This window comes from Rousettus aegyptiacus, unplaced genomic scaffold (assembly GCF_014176215.1).
Source record: "Rousettus aegyptiacus isolate mRouAeg1 unplaced genomic scaffold, mRouAeg1.p scaffold_m13_p_5, whole genome shotgun sequence".
Lineage (NCBI taxonomy): Eukaryota > Metazoa > Chordata > Mammalia > Chiroptera > Pteropodidae > Rousettus > Rousettus aegyptiacus.
The window spans coordinates 81632253-81646199 of record NW_023416308.1 but is presented as its reverse complement, the minus strand read 5'-3'; the positions used below and the strand labels follow the sequence as shown (position 1 = coordinate 81646199).

At 37.4% G+C, this 13947-nt stretch overlaps 1 protein-coding gene across 11 annotated transcripts in view; it reads left to right on the top strand.

Moving 5' to 3' along the window:
- Window positions 1-13947, top strand: part of RIC3 (RIC3 acetylcholine receptor chaperone) — a 41613-nt gene that overhangs the window by 12414 nt on the left and 15252 nt on the right. For 7 of the 11 annotated variants that reach the window (XR_001597209.2, XR_001597208.2, XR_001597207.2 and 4 more), the window contains exons 2-4: window positions 7723-7952; window positions 8965-9040; window positions 11589-11682. Coding sequence is in view for 7 of the 11 variants with exons in the window: in XM_016147410.2 (XP_016002896.2) it covers window positions 7723-7952; window positions 8965-9040; window positions 11589-11682 (400 nt within the window). In the remaining 4 variants the exon portion in view is untranslated. Of the gene's footprint in view, window positions 1-401; window positions 659-7722; window positions 7953-8964; window positions 9041-11588; window positions 11683-13947 lie in introns of those variants that run through there. The other 4 variants (XM_016147408.2, XM_016147409.2, XM_016147407.2 and 1 more) reach the window with 3 other exon arrangements.

Here is a 13947-nt window from a genome sequence, read left to right as displayed (position 1 = left end):
GACTCGGTAAATAAATTGCAATATGGATAACTAGGAGATGCTGTATAGTAGTTGGAGTGAATGAACTAGAGCTAATGTATCAACATGGTACATTTCTAGACCAAAATATTGATACCTACCCAGAAAAAAGTACAAAAGAGAAGTTGCAGAAGCATGAGTACAGTATGATATGGACTAGCCCCTAGCTAAGCAATTTAGACATATAAGTATCTCTTTTAGTAATGTGTAGAATAAATTGGAGCACAGAGGTTGGTAAATGATAAAGAAAGATCTGGTTAAATTAGTGGGAAATATCAAAGCAGTGGTCAGCAAAGTGGAGATAGATAGGAGGGGAATGTTATAAGAAGGGGCCCTTGGAGAAGACCATGATATGAAGGTTTTTTAAAATTATGATAAAATATACAAAACATAAAATTTATCATTTAGACCATTAAGTATCAAGTTCAGTGGCATTAATTACATCAACATTGTTATCCAGCCATCACTACTATCCATTCATAATATAAATACTCAGGATAATATTGTATATTGTTTGCAGATATATACTTAAGTACTAAAGTCTAAAAGCACACTTCTAATAATCACCAAATTTAGAGCTGCGGCTATCTCAGAGAAGATGGTACGAAGAATACACAGGGGTTCCAGTTACATCTACTTGGTAAGTAGGTACACAAGTGCTCATATATTATCATCTATACTTTTTTGTAAACTTAGAGGATTTCATTAAGTTTTTTAAAAATCAACTAGACATTCCTTAATGTTTTGTAGTCATAGACTTTTTAAACATTTTGGGTGTTCAGTTCTTAGAAACATGGTGGTGTCAAGATCCAAGAAATGAGGTTGCTCCCTGTTGAGGACAATCACTTTACAAAAAGAAAAATCTTTCATATTCAGCATCCTGACCCCAGCCTGCCATCCCAAGTATACCCTTGGTCATAGATAGCAGAGGTTATAGATCTCAAGCCTTAAGTTCTGAGAGAATGACTCTATGAACAAAAGAAATACAAGAGGAGAATAGGTTTTGGAAGGTAAAATGAACATTTTTAGGTTTGAGATGATAGACATATAAAATGATCTCTGTATACTAATGAGGTTTAGAGATAAGAAATGAGAGCTAGAGGGAAGGGTCAGAATTAGAGCTGTTGCATTTTGGGAATTATAATGGATGCCTTGAAAATGTTTGAGTTTGCCAAAGGAAAAAGGATAAAGAAAGAACAGAGGCTGAGACAAAATCTTGAAGAGAAAGGATTAAGAAAGAACCTCAGTACAAGAGTCTGAGAAGTAGGTTGAAGGACCAGTCAGTGGAGGAAAAAAAAGCTCAGTAGAGTCATGTGACATAGTTTGACAAGGATTTATTCAGATTAATGCAATATTTATTGAATGAATAGCATGTGGTATTCACTTTCTTGTATTACAGGAGTCATAAGAGCGAAAATTGAAGAAAAAGTCTTTGGATTTAATGGTTAAGGCAGTTACCATGTTATAATGTGGTGACTGAAAAAAAAATGACTCTTACTGGAAAATTACTGCTTGGCTATGTCCATGGGAATGTAGGCTGTCACCCATAAGAACATAACATTATAACAATAAGCTTTCTGCTTCTGTACCCCCGCTTGCACACCTAACCTGTGGGTCGACAGGTAGTGAATAAAAAAAAAAATAGACCTTTGTGTTTAGACAGAATAAAGAATGGGATTTTGGGCTTAAAAACCCTGTACCTCTACATTTTGGGGCTGCTTAATTTGGGGTCTGCGTACCCCTGGCAGACCCAGCTGGCTGAATAAAGAGTGTTTCCTATAACTCACTGAGTTCTGGTGGCCCATGTGTCTTAGGGGGCTGACGGCTACAACAATAACTACACTTGTCTGTAAGCTCTTTAAAGACAGGAACTCTGTTTCATTTATCATTTTAGTCTGTCTGGCACAGTGCCTAGCACAATAAATGTTCAGTAGTAAATATGTGAACTATTACACCAAATATAAAATGCTTAGATTTCTCCTAGTATATAAAACTTGTTTTTACCATGTAGCCTATCTGTTCCATTACACTCCAGTTCCTTCTCCTACCTTTGAAAATAATATTCTCTACTTTTTCAGCTCCTCTTTGATTCCAGGCCACAATCTCTTTATCAATCCTGTTTTTTTTGCCTCTTGATACATAATTCAGTCAGCATTGCTTTTTGAAATCCTTTATCTTCTTTATTCCCATTACTCACTCATTAACTTGAGACAGTTCTAACAGAGCTGTATAGGATTGGCATGAGCTTCCCGGGGGGAAGTACTGAGTTTCCTGTTTAATGGGATTCAGCAAAGTCAGGACCACCACTTAAGGGAGGTGACGATATTGAACACCAGTGATTAGACTAGATACTTTAAAAAAACAGCTTTATTGAGGTATAATTCACATACCATGTAATTTAACTATTTAAAGTGTACAATTGGTGGTTTTTAATATAGTCACAGAATTATGCAACCGTCACCACAATCAATTTCAGAAAATTTTCTCTCTCCCACCACACACACAAAAAACTCATACACGTTAGTAGTCACTCTCCTTTTTTCCTACCCCTACCCTAGCCCCGAAACCACTCACCCGCTTTCTCTATAGCATTGCCTGTTCTGGACATTTCATATTAGTGAAATCATATAATATGTGGTCTTGCATGACTGCCTTTTTTTTTTTTTCGCATAGCATAATGTTTTCAAAGTTCATTCATATTGTACCAGTACTTCATTCCTTTTTATGGCCGAATCATATTCCACTGTATGGATATACCATTTTCGTTTATCCATTTGCTAGTTGATGGACATCTGGCTATTGTGAATATTTATATACAAGGTTTTGTGAGTGCATATTCTCTGGTGTGTGTGTGTGTGTGTATGTGCATATATATATATACACACATACATACATACATGCACATACATACATACACCTAAGAGTAGAATTGCTGGGTCATATGAAAACTTTGTTTACCCTTTTAAGGATCTGCCAGACTGTTTTTCAAAGCAACTGTGCTATTTTACATTCCTATCAGAATCTGAGAGTTCCATTTTCTCCACATCCTCACCAGCACTTATTATCTTTTTGATCACAGCATCCTAGTGGATATAAAGTGGTATCTCATTGTGGGTTTAATTTGCATTTCCTCGAAGGCTAGTAGTGTTGAACATCTTTTCATATGTGTGTTGGCTATTTATATATTTTGGAGAAATGTTTATTTAGAGCCTTCGATTATTTTAAATTGGGTTATTTTTATTGTTGAATGGTAAGAGTTCTTTATATACTGTGGATATTAGACCCTTTTCAGATATGATTCGCATATATTTTCTTCCTCAGTGTTTTCACTTTCTTGATGGTGTCTTTTATAGCACAAAAGTGTTAAAAATTGACAAAATCCAATTTACCTATTTATTTTTTTCCTTTGGTTGCTTCTGCTTTTGGTGTCGTATCTAAGAAACCATTGCATGATCCAAGATAGTGAAGATTTGTGCTTGTTTTCTTCTAAGAGTTTTATACTTTTAGTTCTTATATTTAGTTCTTTAATTCATTTTGATTTAATTTTTAAATTTAATATGGTGTGAGGCATCCAACTTCATCCTTTTACATGTGGATATCATTTGTTGAAAGACTGGATGACTTTTAAAGCACCTTCTGAAGATTTTGTGACGCTTCGTAGTACATTTGTTTTTCGTAGTAAATAGATGCTTCGTAGTAAATAGGGTTTCATATGATGGCCATCTTTTTCTCAAAAATACATTGCATCTAAAAACAGGGATTGCCGTTAGTTTTATCAGTTTTCTCAGTTGCTTTCAAGTCTATCCTCCTTTCACCCTTATGATACTGATTTGTTTCTGGTCCTCTGAGCATCTCTGTTTTGTTTTCTTTCTCTCTTTGCATATAAGTACACATATCCCTCCAGCCTTTTTGGTATTAGAATCATTCAATTGCTTATTTTAATTAGCTTTGTCACTTAGGTAGCATAGAGTCTCCTCTCAAGCCCAACTATAGTCCAAGAACAATTTCTTCTGAATGTGCCACCAGCACCTAGAATTTAGCATGTGAAAACTGTGTCTTCAGTCTTCCCATCAGAAGCTCTCCCTGCTTCCTCATTATCTTCTCTTAGTATCTTAATCTCCTGACCTTGGAGTTATCTGAGCTCCTCCCCTATTAGCCCTATGTTCTTTACTTACATGGTAAGAACCTTTGAACCTATCCTTTCTTCTTTATACTACAGCCAGCGCCTCAGGCCCTTGCACCTCAGCACTGAATTCCTGCCTTCTTGCTGATTTCCCACACCCTGATTTCTCTCCATGTTAGACAGTACCTAAACTCAACTGCTAGATTAATCCCCCTCAGACATCTTTCTCATTAAGTCATTTCCCTGATCCTAGACCTACAGTATCGAATTTATATACCACAAGTTAGCATTTAAATACCCCACCTCCACTTTCCTCTCCTTGTGTCCCTAAATTGAGCCAAACTAATTTGGTAGTTAGCCTTATTTATTCTGTTATTCTTCTCATCTTTCTCATTGTACACATTCTTCTTTCTTCCCAATGAGCCTGTGCTTCTCTGCTGTTCTGAGTCTCATTCCCTTCAATGATTGATCCCATCTGACTCCTCTCTTTTTTTCTTTTGCATTCTTTTGATAGACGTTTATTTTGTCTAGTACTAAGGCCCAAGATATCTTGCCCTTTTTTGTTGTTTGTTTTGGATATGCTACTTTTTAAAAGCACTGTTCCTTGTGGGAACTATTTTTTTCTATTTCATTTATGGCTTTCCTCCTTTCCTCCCCGTAGCACAGAGAGCTGAACATAATGGCTGTCCAATAAATCTTCCTGGCTGACAGATCTATAAAAGTTTTGGGGGGAGATATGTAATATTTAGCATCATCATTTTTTTAATTTTAGAAATGCAAAATAATGCTTTCTGTGCCAGTACCTGATTTTAATTTTTTAATTTTTTGTTTTATGTCGAGTTTTGAAGAGTGTTCTCAGTACAATAAAATGAAGTTCAATATATTACTACAGATATTAAATCTAGTTTATTGAACACTAGCCACCCAATATATCTGATTCTCTCAAGAGAAAAGTTAACTGCTTGTACGCTGGCTAGGCATTTTTTTGAAGGTACATTATAACCTTAAATACAGTACTCACCATTTAATATATTTAGATCCTTGACACTTTAACAGCAACATAGTCACCAGCATAAGGAGTGGTGACCTGGTTTCCTTCTACTATCTGAAGTTGTGCTTCTGTTTTTGACTTTCTCTTTAAAAGAAGCATTTCTTCTCATTATTTTCATATCATCCTAAGTCAATATTGGGAACAAAAGGAGGAGTGGAGCTTGAGTGAGAGGATTCAAGGCAGAAGGCAGCTCCCAGGTGCAGTGGCTAGCTGTCTTACCTCCCTGCCTGCCCTCCCTCTGTCTTTCAAACCTCGGGAGCAGAGAGTTGACTTAAAGATAGTCCTTAGTTCATAGCTCCTTGTTAACATCAGTGCAAAGTTTCTTTCTTGTTTTGTTATGTTCTTTTTAACACTTTCTCTTCAATCCACATGCCCATTCCCTTCTCCATATGCACTCACTCTAATGTATTTGTTTTACATCCTTATACCTCTACATATTTGCTTGGAAAGATGTAGTATAATTATGGGTGTCTTCAGCTTGCATAATGGTATTTGCTCATTTTTTTATTCAATGCTGTGCTGTTTAAGATGTACTCATGTTTGCTGTAGGTACATCTTAAGTGTGATTTCTAAAAGCTACATAGAATTCCATATTTGTATCTATTCCATATTGTTTTTTTCCATTCTTCCAGTTATGGAAAGCAAAGTTTCTTTAAGCCCACTGCTGCATCGTCATCACAGCAAACATTCTCATAGGTCTATAAAGTCTATAATTCAAATTTAGATATAGATAGCCTTACTTGAGAATTTCTCTGGAATTTATCTACCAGAGTGGGATCACTGTATTATAGGGCATACTTAATGCCGCTAGGTATAGTCAGATCAGTTAGCAGAATGGCTCTGTATATCACGTTCTTACACTGAGCCGCAGTGCATGACGACAGTTCTTGCCTCCCCACATCTTTGTCAATTCTGGCTATTATTCACCATTCTAATTTTTCCCTTCTGATGGGTATAAGTGCTTTTTCATTATTTTAATTTAGTAGATTTCATTGGTTTTACTTTGATCATCTTTATATACTTTTTATACTTCTTAAAAACCATTTAAGCTTTCTTTCCTTGAGTTTCCCACACATATCTTTTGACTGTTTTTGTTGGGTTTCCTGTGATATTTACATTGAACTGTAGGAATTTCTTATCCATTCTAGGTATTTAATTTCTTGTTAATTTTTGATGTTGCAAAAGCTTTCCTTGTCTGTCATCTAAACTCCATTCATAGTATTCTTTATTGAACAAAAAATATAATTTTGTTGGAAGTCAAATCCAACAGTTTTTCACTGTATAGTTTGTATTTTTAGTCTAATTTATGAAGTCTTTCTGCTCTTAGTGTTTTCTGCTCTATAATTTTATCTCCCTCTGGTTTTTCCACGCAAGCCTGTTTAGATGACCTTTCGAAGAGATCTCTTCCTTTTTTTCTCACCTCTGGCTCTTAGTAGGCCTGGCAGTTAGTGTTAATGTTTGGCTGCTTCTGATGGAGGAAAATAATGCAAAAAACCTGATGCACTCTCCTTTTCTAAGCCCTGCTCTTCACTCACAGGGATGGGCCCTGTGACCCTGTTTGTACTACATGAATCCTATCTGCTTAGCTGCAGCTTACCAGAAAGGGATGCATATCTACATAAGCTGAGTATTCAGAGTCTTCCTCCAAGGAATTTGGAATTATGACCAGTCTCTGTTGGCCTCTTGAAGGACATGCAAATGAAAGATTTTGGGATGACCATCTTTCTCTATGTCTTCAAGCTAATGAAATGGTCTACAGAGAAAGGAGAATGAAGAAGATATGCACAGAGAAATAGAGGGGGAAAAAAGGCTTATAGTCCCATAGAGAGGGAGAAAGATGAGATAGAATGTGAGAGTAACTGTCCTGGATTCTGATGGCTTTCCAGTTTCTAGTTCTATTCTCTTTGGAGACCAGATTGCATTTCCTTATCTGTATTAGTTAGGGGTAGCTAACTGCTACAACAGACTCTAAAGTGTATAATGGCCCTAATACAATAGTTTATTTCTCCTCACATAAACAGGTCCAGATGGTTCTAAGTTAATGTGGTGGCAGCAGTGGAAAGCTCTGTGCCACACAGTTACCCAAGAACCCAGATTGATCGAGGCTCTGCCATCTTCATCACATGACTTCCAAGGTCTCCCCAGGTGCTAGGATCTAGCTTACAGAAGGGAAATGAACAGGAAGTTTAATACATGGGAAGTTTTATAGGTCAGGCCTTGAACTAGCTTATTTTCCCCACATTCCTTTGGCTGGAACTCAGTCACATGGTCACGTTTAATTGTATGGAAGCTGGAAAATGTTGTCTAGCTGTGGACCCAAAAGGAAGAAGAAAAAATGAGTTTGGTAAACTAGAAATTGTCACATCATATTATCTGTGTGATACCTCTGTGTCCTTATAATCAGGTTCCCGTTTTTTCTTAAACTTGTTTGTGTTGGCTTCTGTTATTTGTACATCAATGCATGGAGTGTTTTCATAATAGCCATATTTAAAATAGTAGAAGAAATATTCTGATGAATTTATTTTCTCAGGCAAGTTGGGTCGATTTCCACCCATGATGCATCATCAGCAGGCACCCTCAGACAGCCAGAGTCCTGGGGCTCGTTTCCAGAGACCTCACCTTGCAGAGTCCTTTGCAAAAGCCAAAGGATCAAGCGGAGGCACTGGAGGAGGTGGAGGCAGTGGAAGAGGCCTGGTGGGGCAGATCATTCCAATCTATGGTTTGGGGATTTTTTTATATATACTGTACATTCTATTTAAGGTAAGTGGAATTATCTTGATCACATTACATCAGTGACATCTGATACACACTACATCTAATATCATAATAAAAACATTTCAGCATTAAAACCCTTTACAGTTAGTTCATAACCCTTTTTCAATCTGTCATCTCTTTAAACCTTGTCTCTTCTCTATAAGGTATTTAAGATAGCTGTTATTTTAATTTTATAGATGATAAAATGTTCACTCAGGTTAAATGATTTGCCCCAGAATTCACAACTTAAAACTGCGAAACCAGGACTTCAACCTGGATCTTCAAGTTCCTAATCCAGTTAGCAGTAAAGTTCAAAACCCCTCTTCTCCCATCTTTTTTACCGGGCATCTTTGCAAACTGAAGAGGCATAAAGCTTTTCTAAGAAGAGCTTTATTGTTAGGATTGGCACAGTGATTTCCAGGTAGCCACTGTGAGGCCAGATAATGACTGGCATCAACATCCATTTGTCCTCGCCCCCTCCCCTCCACCCCCAGGAGTATGAAGTGCTGTGTTTAATATCTTCAGTAATTCTCTTGAAACAGAACTGAAACTATGCCTGATATTTCCTAGCTCTGGGGACATATGGTTTGGGTCCTTTACTAGCAGACTCCTAAGTTCCACCTCCAGGTAGGTTTTGCCAGGCCATGGGCCTAGACACTGTGAAGTGGAGGCAGGAGCTTCACTTTGTCCTTCTAACCAGGGTAAAGGGTAAGTTCCTTCTTGTCCAGGAATGCTGCAGGCAGCCTGAGTTGAGTCTTAGATGAGCATAGGCAAGGCAGATGACCTATAGAGAGATTTTTTTTCTTGTGTCTTGATATTTTTTTTTTACTTGGAAACATTCTATTGCCTTTTTTATTTTTTTTGAGATGTTTCTCTAATGTTGCTATTTGATTGGATTTAATTTTTGTCTCCCAACCTTTTTCTTTTTCCTTTTTTTTTTTTTCATTTAATATGAGGGGGTCCATGACCTTGCGGTTCTGAGTTGCTGTTGATGTGCTGTACCTCCTTCAATTCTCAGCTTTCAAAGGGGAAAACTGCTGCAGAAGATCGGAAATGTTCTACTGCTACACCTGGAAACACCCACAGGAAAATTAGTAAGTGCTGCTCTCAGTAGAGTTACAAGCTTTTATTGAATCAGACAGCTGGACAATCTGTGGTTCTGTCTTAAAAGCATTTCTCAAATGTTGCCCCAAATTAATCTGATGCCACTTTCACCTGAACTCTGGGAGTTCCCAAACGTTTCCATATTCATGCTGGGCTTTTAAGGGAAAGGTAGTTACAAAAAGTAAAAAACCGTTAGTTCACTTTTTATATGTTAACAAATTAATATTTCACATTTAGAATAGGTTACTTCTCATTTCCTGACTTCAGAATATTGGTAGCAAATATCTTTATTTCACAGAGAGGAAAAGTGAGGCAGAGAGATTCAGTCATTGCCAAAGTCAGTTATCAGATCTAGGGACAGAGTTTAACCCTTCTGGCTCTTAAAACATGATCATCAAATATTTACTGACTGACTAAAATATTCTGTGCTCCTTGGGGAAGTGAAATATATATGGCATTGTTCTACCCTCTAAGAATTTGTAGTCTAGCATGGATGTCAGGAAAAACTTGTCAAAAGTTTACTACCTAGAAAGAAGAGATTTGACGAAAGCCTTACAGGAAGTCATGTCTAGCTGGGTGTTTGTGCAGGAGGACCTGTCAGACAGATGGCATGGCTCAAGCGGGACATAGCCTGACATAGGGCAGCTGTGAGAAAGAAGGCCTGAAGAGTAGGTAGGTTAAGCCATATTGTTGAAGGTCTTGAAGGCCAAACTGCTTTATCCTGTGGATAACGAAGCCTCAATCTTTAAAAAAATAAAAATAAAAAATTAGCAAAATGAAACAAGGCTGCACCACAGAAGCATCTGCCCTCAGCTATAATTGGTTTTTGGGTTTAATCCAGATTCTCTAAGGAAATAGATATTCCAGTTACATTCTGCATCCTTTTTGGAAATCTTAAATATTACTTTAAGAAAGCTACTATGTTCTTAATTTAGATAGTGTCTAACAGTGATGGTAAATGTATCAGTAAAATAATTTTTAAAAGATTAATGGACTCTTTAATAAGTAGCAAATTCTGTATCCTGTCATATAATGCATTTAAAACAGAAAGCAGTAAATGAATTCCTAAGAGCAGTTGTTTTATAATGTAGTAGCAGTTATATATCAGCTTCTTTGCCTTCAATTTTGAGTCATGAAGAAAATAAAAATAACTTAAGCATTTATGTGACACAGTCCCCTAGACACTTCACAGATGTTAACTGCACAAGTAAGAATTTGTTCCAGAAGTATTAAAAGGCCTTTCATGTATTACATTTACAATGACTCTTTAAATATTTCTGAGTATGGAACAAAAACTAGGTTATCTACATAATGAACATTTTATTTTCCTACTGCGTTAAAGTTCATTTCATGTATGGATTTAGTGATTTATTTTTTCTGTTCTAAAATTAACATTTATTTTAATGTTAGTTTCAATAGATAGCTCTGCTCTCTACTGACCCTTGCTGAGAAAACTACTTCTGGAAGGGAGGATTATAGCACTTCACTCCACACTACTTGGGCAGAAAACCTTGGACAGGGAGATCTCAGCTCTAGTTCAAGAATTCCTCAATTAAAGAAGCATAACATTTAAACTGTTGCCTTCCTGATATGTTTTCAGCCTTAGGTGTGGGTAAAATATTGTTCATTTCTGGGCCCTGACTCCTTTTCTAAAGTACCTTGCAGGTTTGGTACTTTACCCTTGAGCATCATTTGGATTAAAATAACCAAGTATGGAAACAACCTAAAGTTTCCATTAATAGATGAATGGGTAAAAGGAGATGTGGTACATATATACAGAATGGAATATTACTCAGCCGTAAAAAAGAATGAAATTTCGCCATTTATGACAACATGGATGGATCTGGGGGCTCTTATACTAAGTGAAATAAGTCAGACAAAGACATATGATTTTACTTATATGTGGAATCTAAAAAAACAAATAAACAAACAATATACAACAGAAAGAGTCTCATAGGCATAGAGATGGTTGCCAGAGAGGGGTGTGGGGAAGGGCAAAAAAGGTACTAATTTCCAATTATAAGTTATGGGGCTGTAATGTACAGCATAAGAAATATAGTCAATAACATCATAACCTTGTACGATGACAGAATATTATGAGACGTAGCATGGTGATCACTTCATTAGTTATTATTAATGTTAAAAAAACTTGTCCACCTGAAACTAATATAATAGTGACTATTAACTATATTTTAATAAAAGACAGAAGAACAGGTATATTTATCTTCTTCATTTCTTCTTGAATGACTGTGTAGGGATATGCTTTTTGTTCCGAGGTATTTTCTTACCTGGTCCTGCTGTATCCCTTTGTGTAAGAGAGTGATTTGTTTATCACTCACTAAACATGTATCCTTAGTTCTGGTGCTCAGACCACAGTACCTTTTGTATTCTGATTGGATTAGCTAGAAAAACTCTTAGTCTCTTCTCTGAGTCTCAGGACCAGCCTGGATTACTACAGAGTGTCACAGCCAGCCATATTTCAGAAAAGAGCTTAGGGAGCTGTGTTTGATGGTTCTTAGATTGATGCTTGTTTTTCAGCCAATTTTGAGCTTATTCAACTGCAAGAAAAACTGAAGGAGACAGAGGAAGCCATGGAAAAATTAATCAACAGAGTGGGACCTAATGGTGAAAGGTAGGTTTTCAGGACTCAGAATATTTCCCATTTAGAGAATCAGCTCAAACTTTTGCTTTTCTTTGATTCCTGGGCCAGTTACTTTCATTTTAATTGTCATTTGTATATTATTTCTCACGTATATGTTTCTGATTTTACCTGCCCTTACAGTGTTATACCCATTATTGTGAGTAGCTTTGTGAGCAAATCCTTCAGAGTCAAATAACTAGCTTTTAAGGAAGACAATTTCCTAGTTGTCTAAAAGCATAATTTTAAGTAAAGCCAGATTATTAAAGGTTATGCTTTCTACTTGAGACAAAATGAGAGAATAGAGCAAGTACGATCAGATTAGGCATTTCGTGTTTTGTGTTTTCTATGCCTGAACAGAATTATACATGTAAAGTAGGTATCAGGAGCCAACCTAGCCCCTTAGGGATTCCCCGCAGGAAAGACTCACTCCTCTTGCTACAAACTGGCCATGGATCTGAAAAGGTAGCTTCAGGAGGTTGATGGAAGCTGGCAACAGCTAAGAAAACTGGGATATAAGAAGGCCAGGAAGGTAAAACCAGAATGTGTGATTGAGAACAAAGAGGGCTTCCATTTGAGCAAGGCCTTTCTGACAAGAATGGAAGAAGAATGGGAGCGAGAGGCAAAATCCCATGCAGGAGAATATGTTGAAATGTCCCTCCTGTAGCTCTGTGGACTCACTGTGGCGTCTTTGCCCCAGAAGCTGCTGTTCCCCCTTTGCCTCTTGTTTGCCATCCCTGGTGGTACTGGTGCCCCAGGCCCCTTTTCTTTGCTCCCTGGTCCCAGTTTTCCCTCTCTTTGGCTGAATAGGAGAAAAAGGAGCATCGTCAGATTGCAGTCTCTCGTCTTGGCTTTTCTCTGTAATGTCTACAGTGCTGTGAAAAGACATTGATGATGATGAACCTTGTCTATATGAGCACAGGAGCCTTGACTTTCTTTTAGTAGAAGGCAGAGTGACTATCTGGAATGTTCCCCAAAGTGGTACAGATGTGTGCCTATCTATACATGAGTATATCGGTGTGAGTGTGTAATATTTGATACTTATTGAGCACTTAAGTGAGAAACAAGCTCTGAGCTAAATGCTTTTTATATATTATCTAATGTATGAGAATTTATGATTGTGACTAAACCAATTTGTACAACTTTATGTTTCTGATCTTACCTGCCCTTCCCCTGTGCCTTTCACAGTCCGGGTGGGGAACTGCCAGGCTTTTATTCACCCTCATGCTTCAAAAAATATCTGTACTCTGGCCCTGGTCCATTTGAAGCCCCAGAAGACACCTAAGGGTCATGGAAGCCATAGATGAATATCTATGGGCAAGGCCTTCCACCTGGGACACCCAACCCCTGGGCCTTGGGATAAGAAACCACATGAAGGTATATCTTCTTACTATTACTCAGTTCCATTCAGACTCCCTTAGCTCAAATCAAAGAACCTCACCATCCAATCCATGTGTACCATCTGTCCATTGCCCAAGCTAGGAACACAATACTATAACCTTTAACCAACTCTCTGTCCTCTTTGTGCTGGGATTACTTCTCCATGTTTTATGTGCAGAGGCAGAGTCATTGTCCCCAACCTGTAACTGGAGTTGTGCCATCTCATTGTTTCTGGGGCCATAGGTCCTAGCCCACAATGTTTACTTCTTATAAGATGCTGGAATGTGGTGTCATTCCAGCCTGTCACCTGGTGACGGCTGTGTAAAACCTCTCAGGAACTGAGGAACAGTTCCTTTTCTCTTGAAGAGAGCATAGGATGTGGTTCTCTTTTCCAAATCTCTCATTTTCCAGTCCATGGAGATGTGACTTTCTCTCTGACACACCTTAATCCAACACCTTTTATCCTTACAGGTAGGCCCTAAGAGACTTCAACCCTGAAAACTGCAAGGGCTAGGTAGCTCCATATTTTGGATTGTTTTCTTTTTATACTTATATCCTTTAACCTCAATTTCTATGGCATTTGTTCTTCTACAAGTCTGTGCTGCTATGATTATTGGAACCCAAAATACCCCAGTATTTTTTTTGTCAGATCAAGATTTCCATGTTTCTAGGCTTCTGGGGGTCAAGGAGAGGATTTAAGACAAGATGTGTTCATTTGCAGCCTTCTAAGTCTTTTTAGGTCATGTGCACTCCATGACTAAGATTTTGCTTAAAATTTCAGAAATATACAGTTTCTGAAATTTCATCTTAATGCTATATAAGAATCAAAATATGGGAAATGTTTTTAATATCTAATAAAACTTTTCACACGGCTTTCAC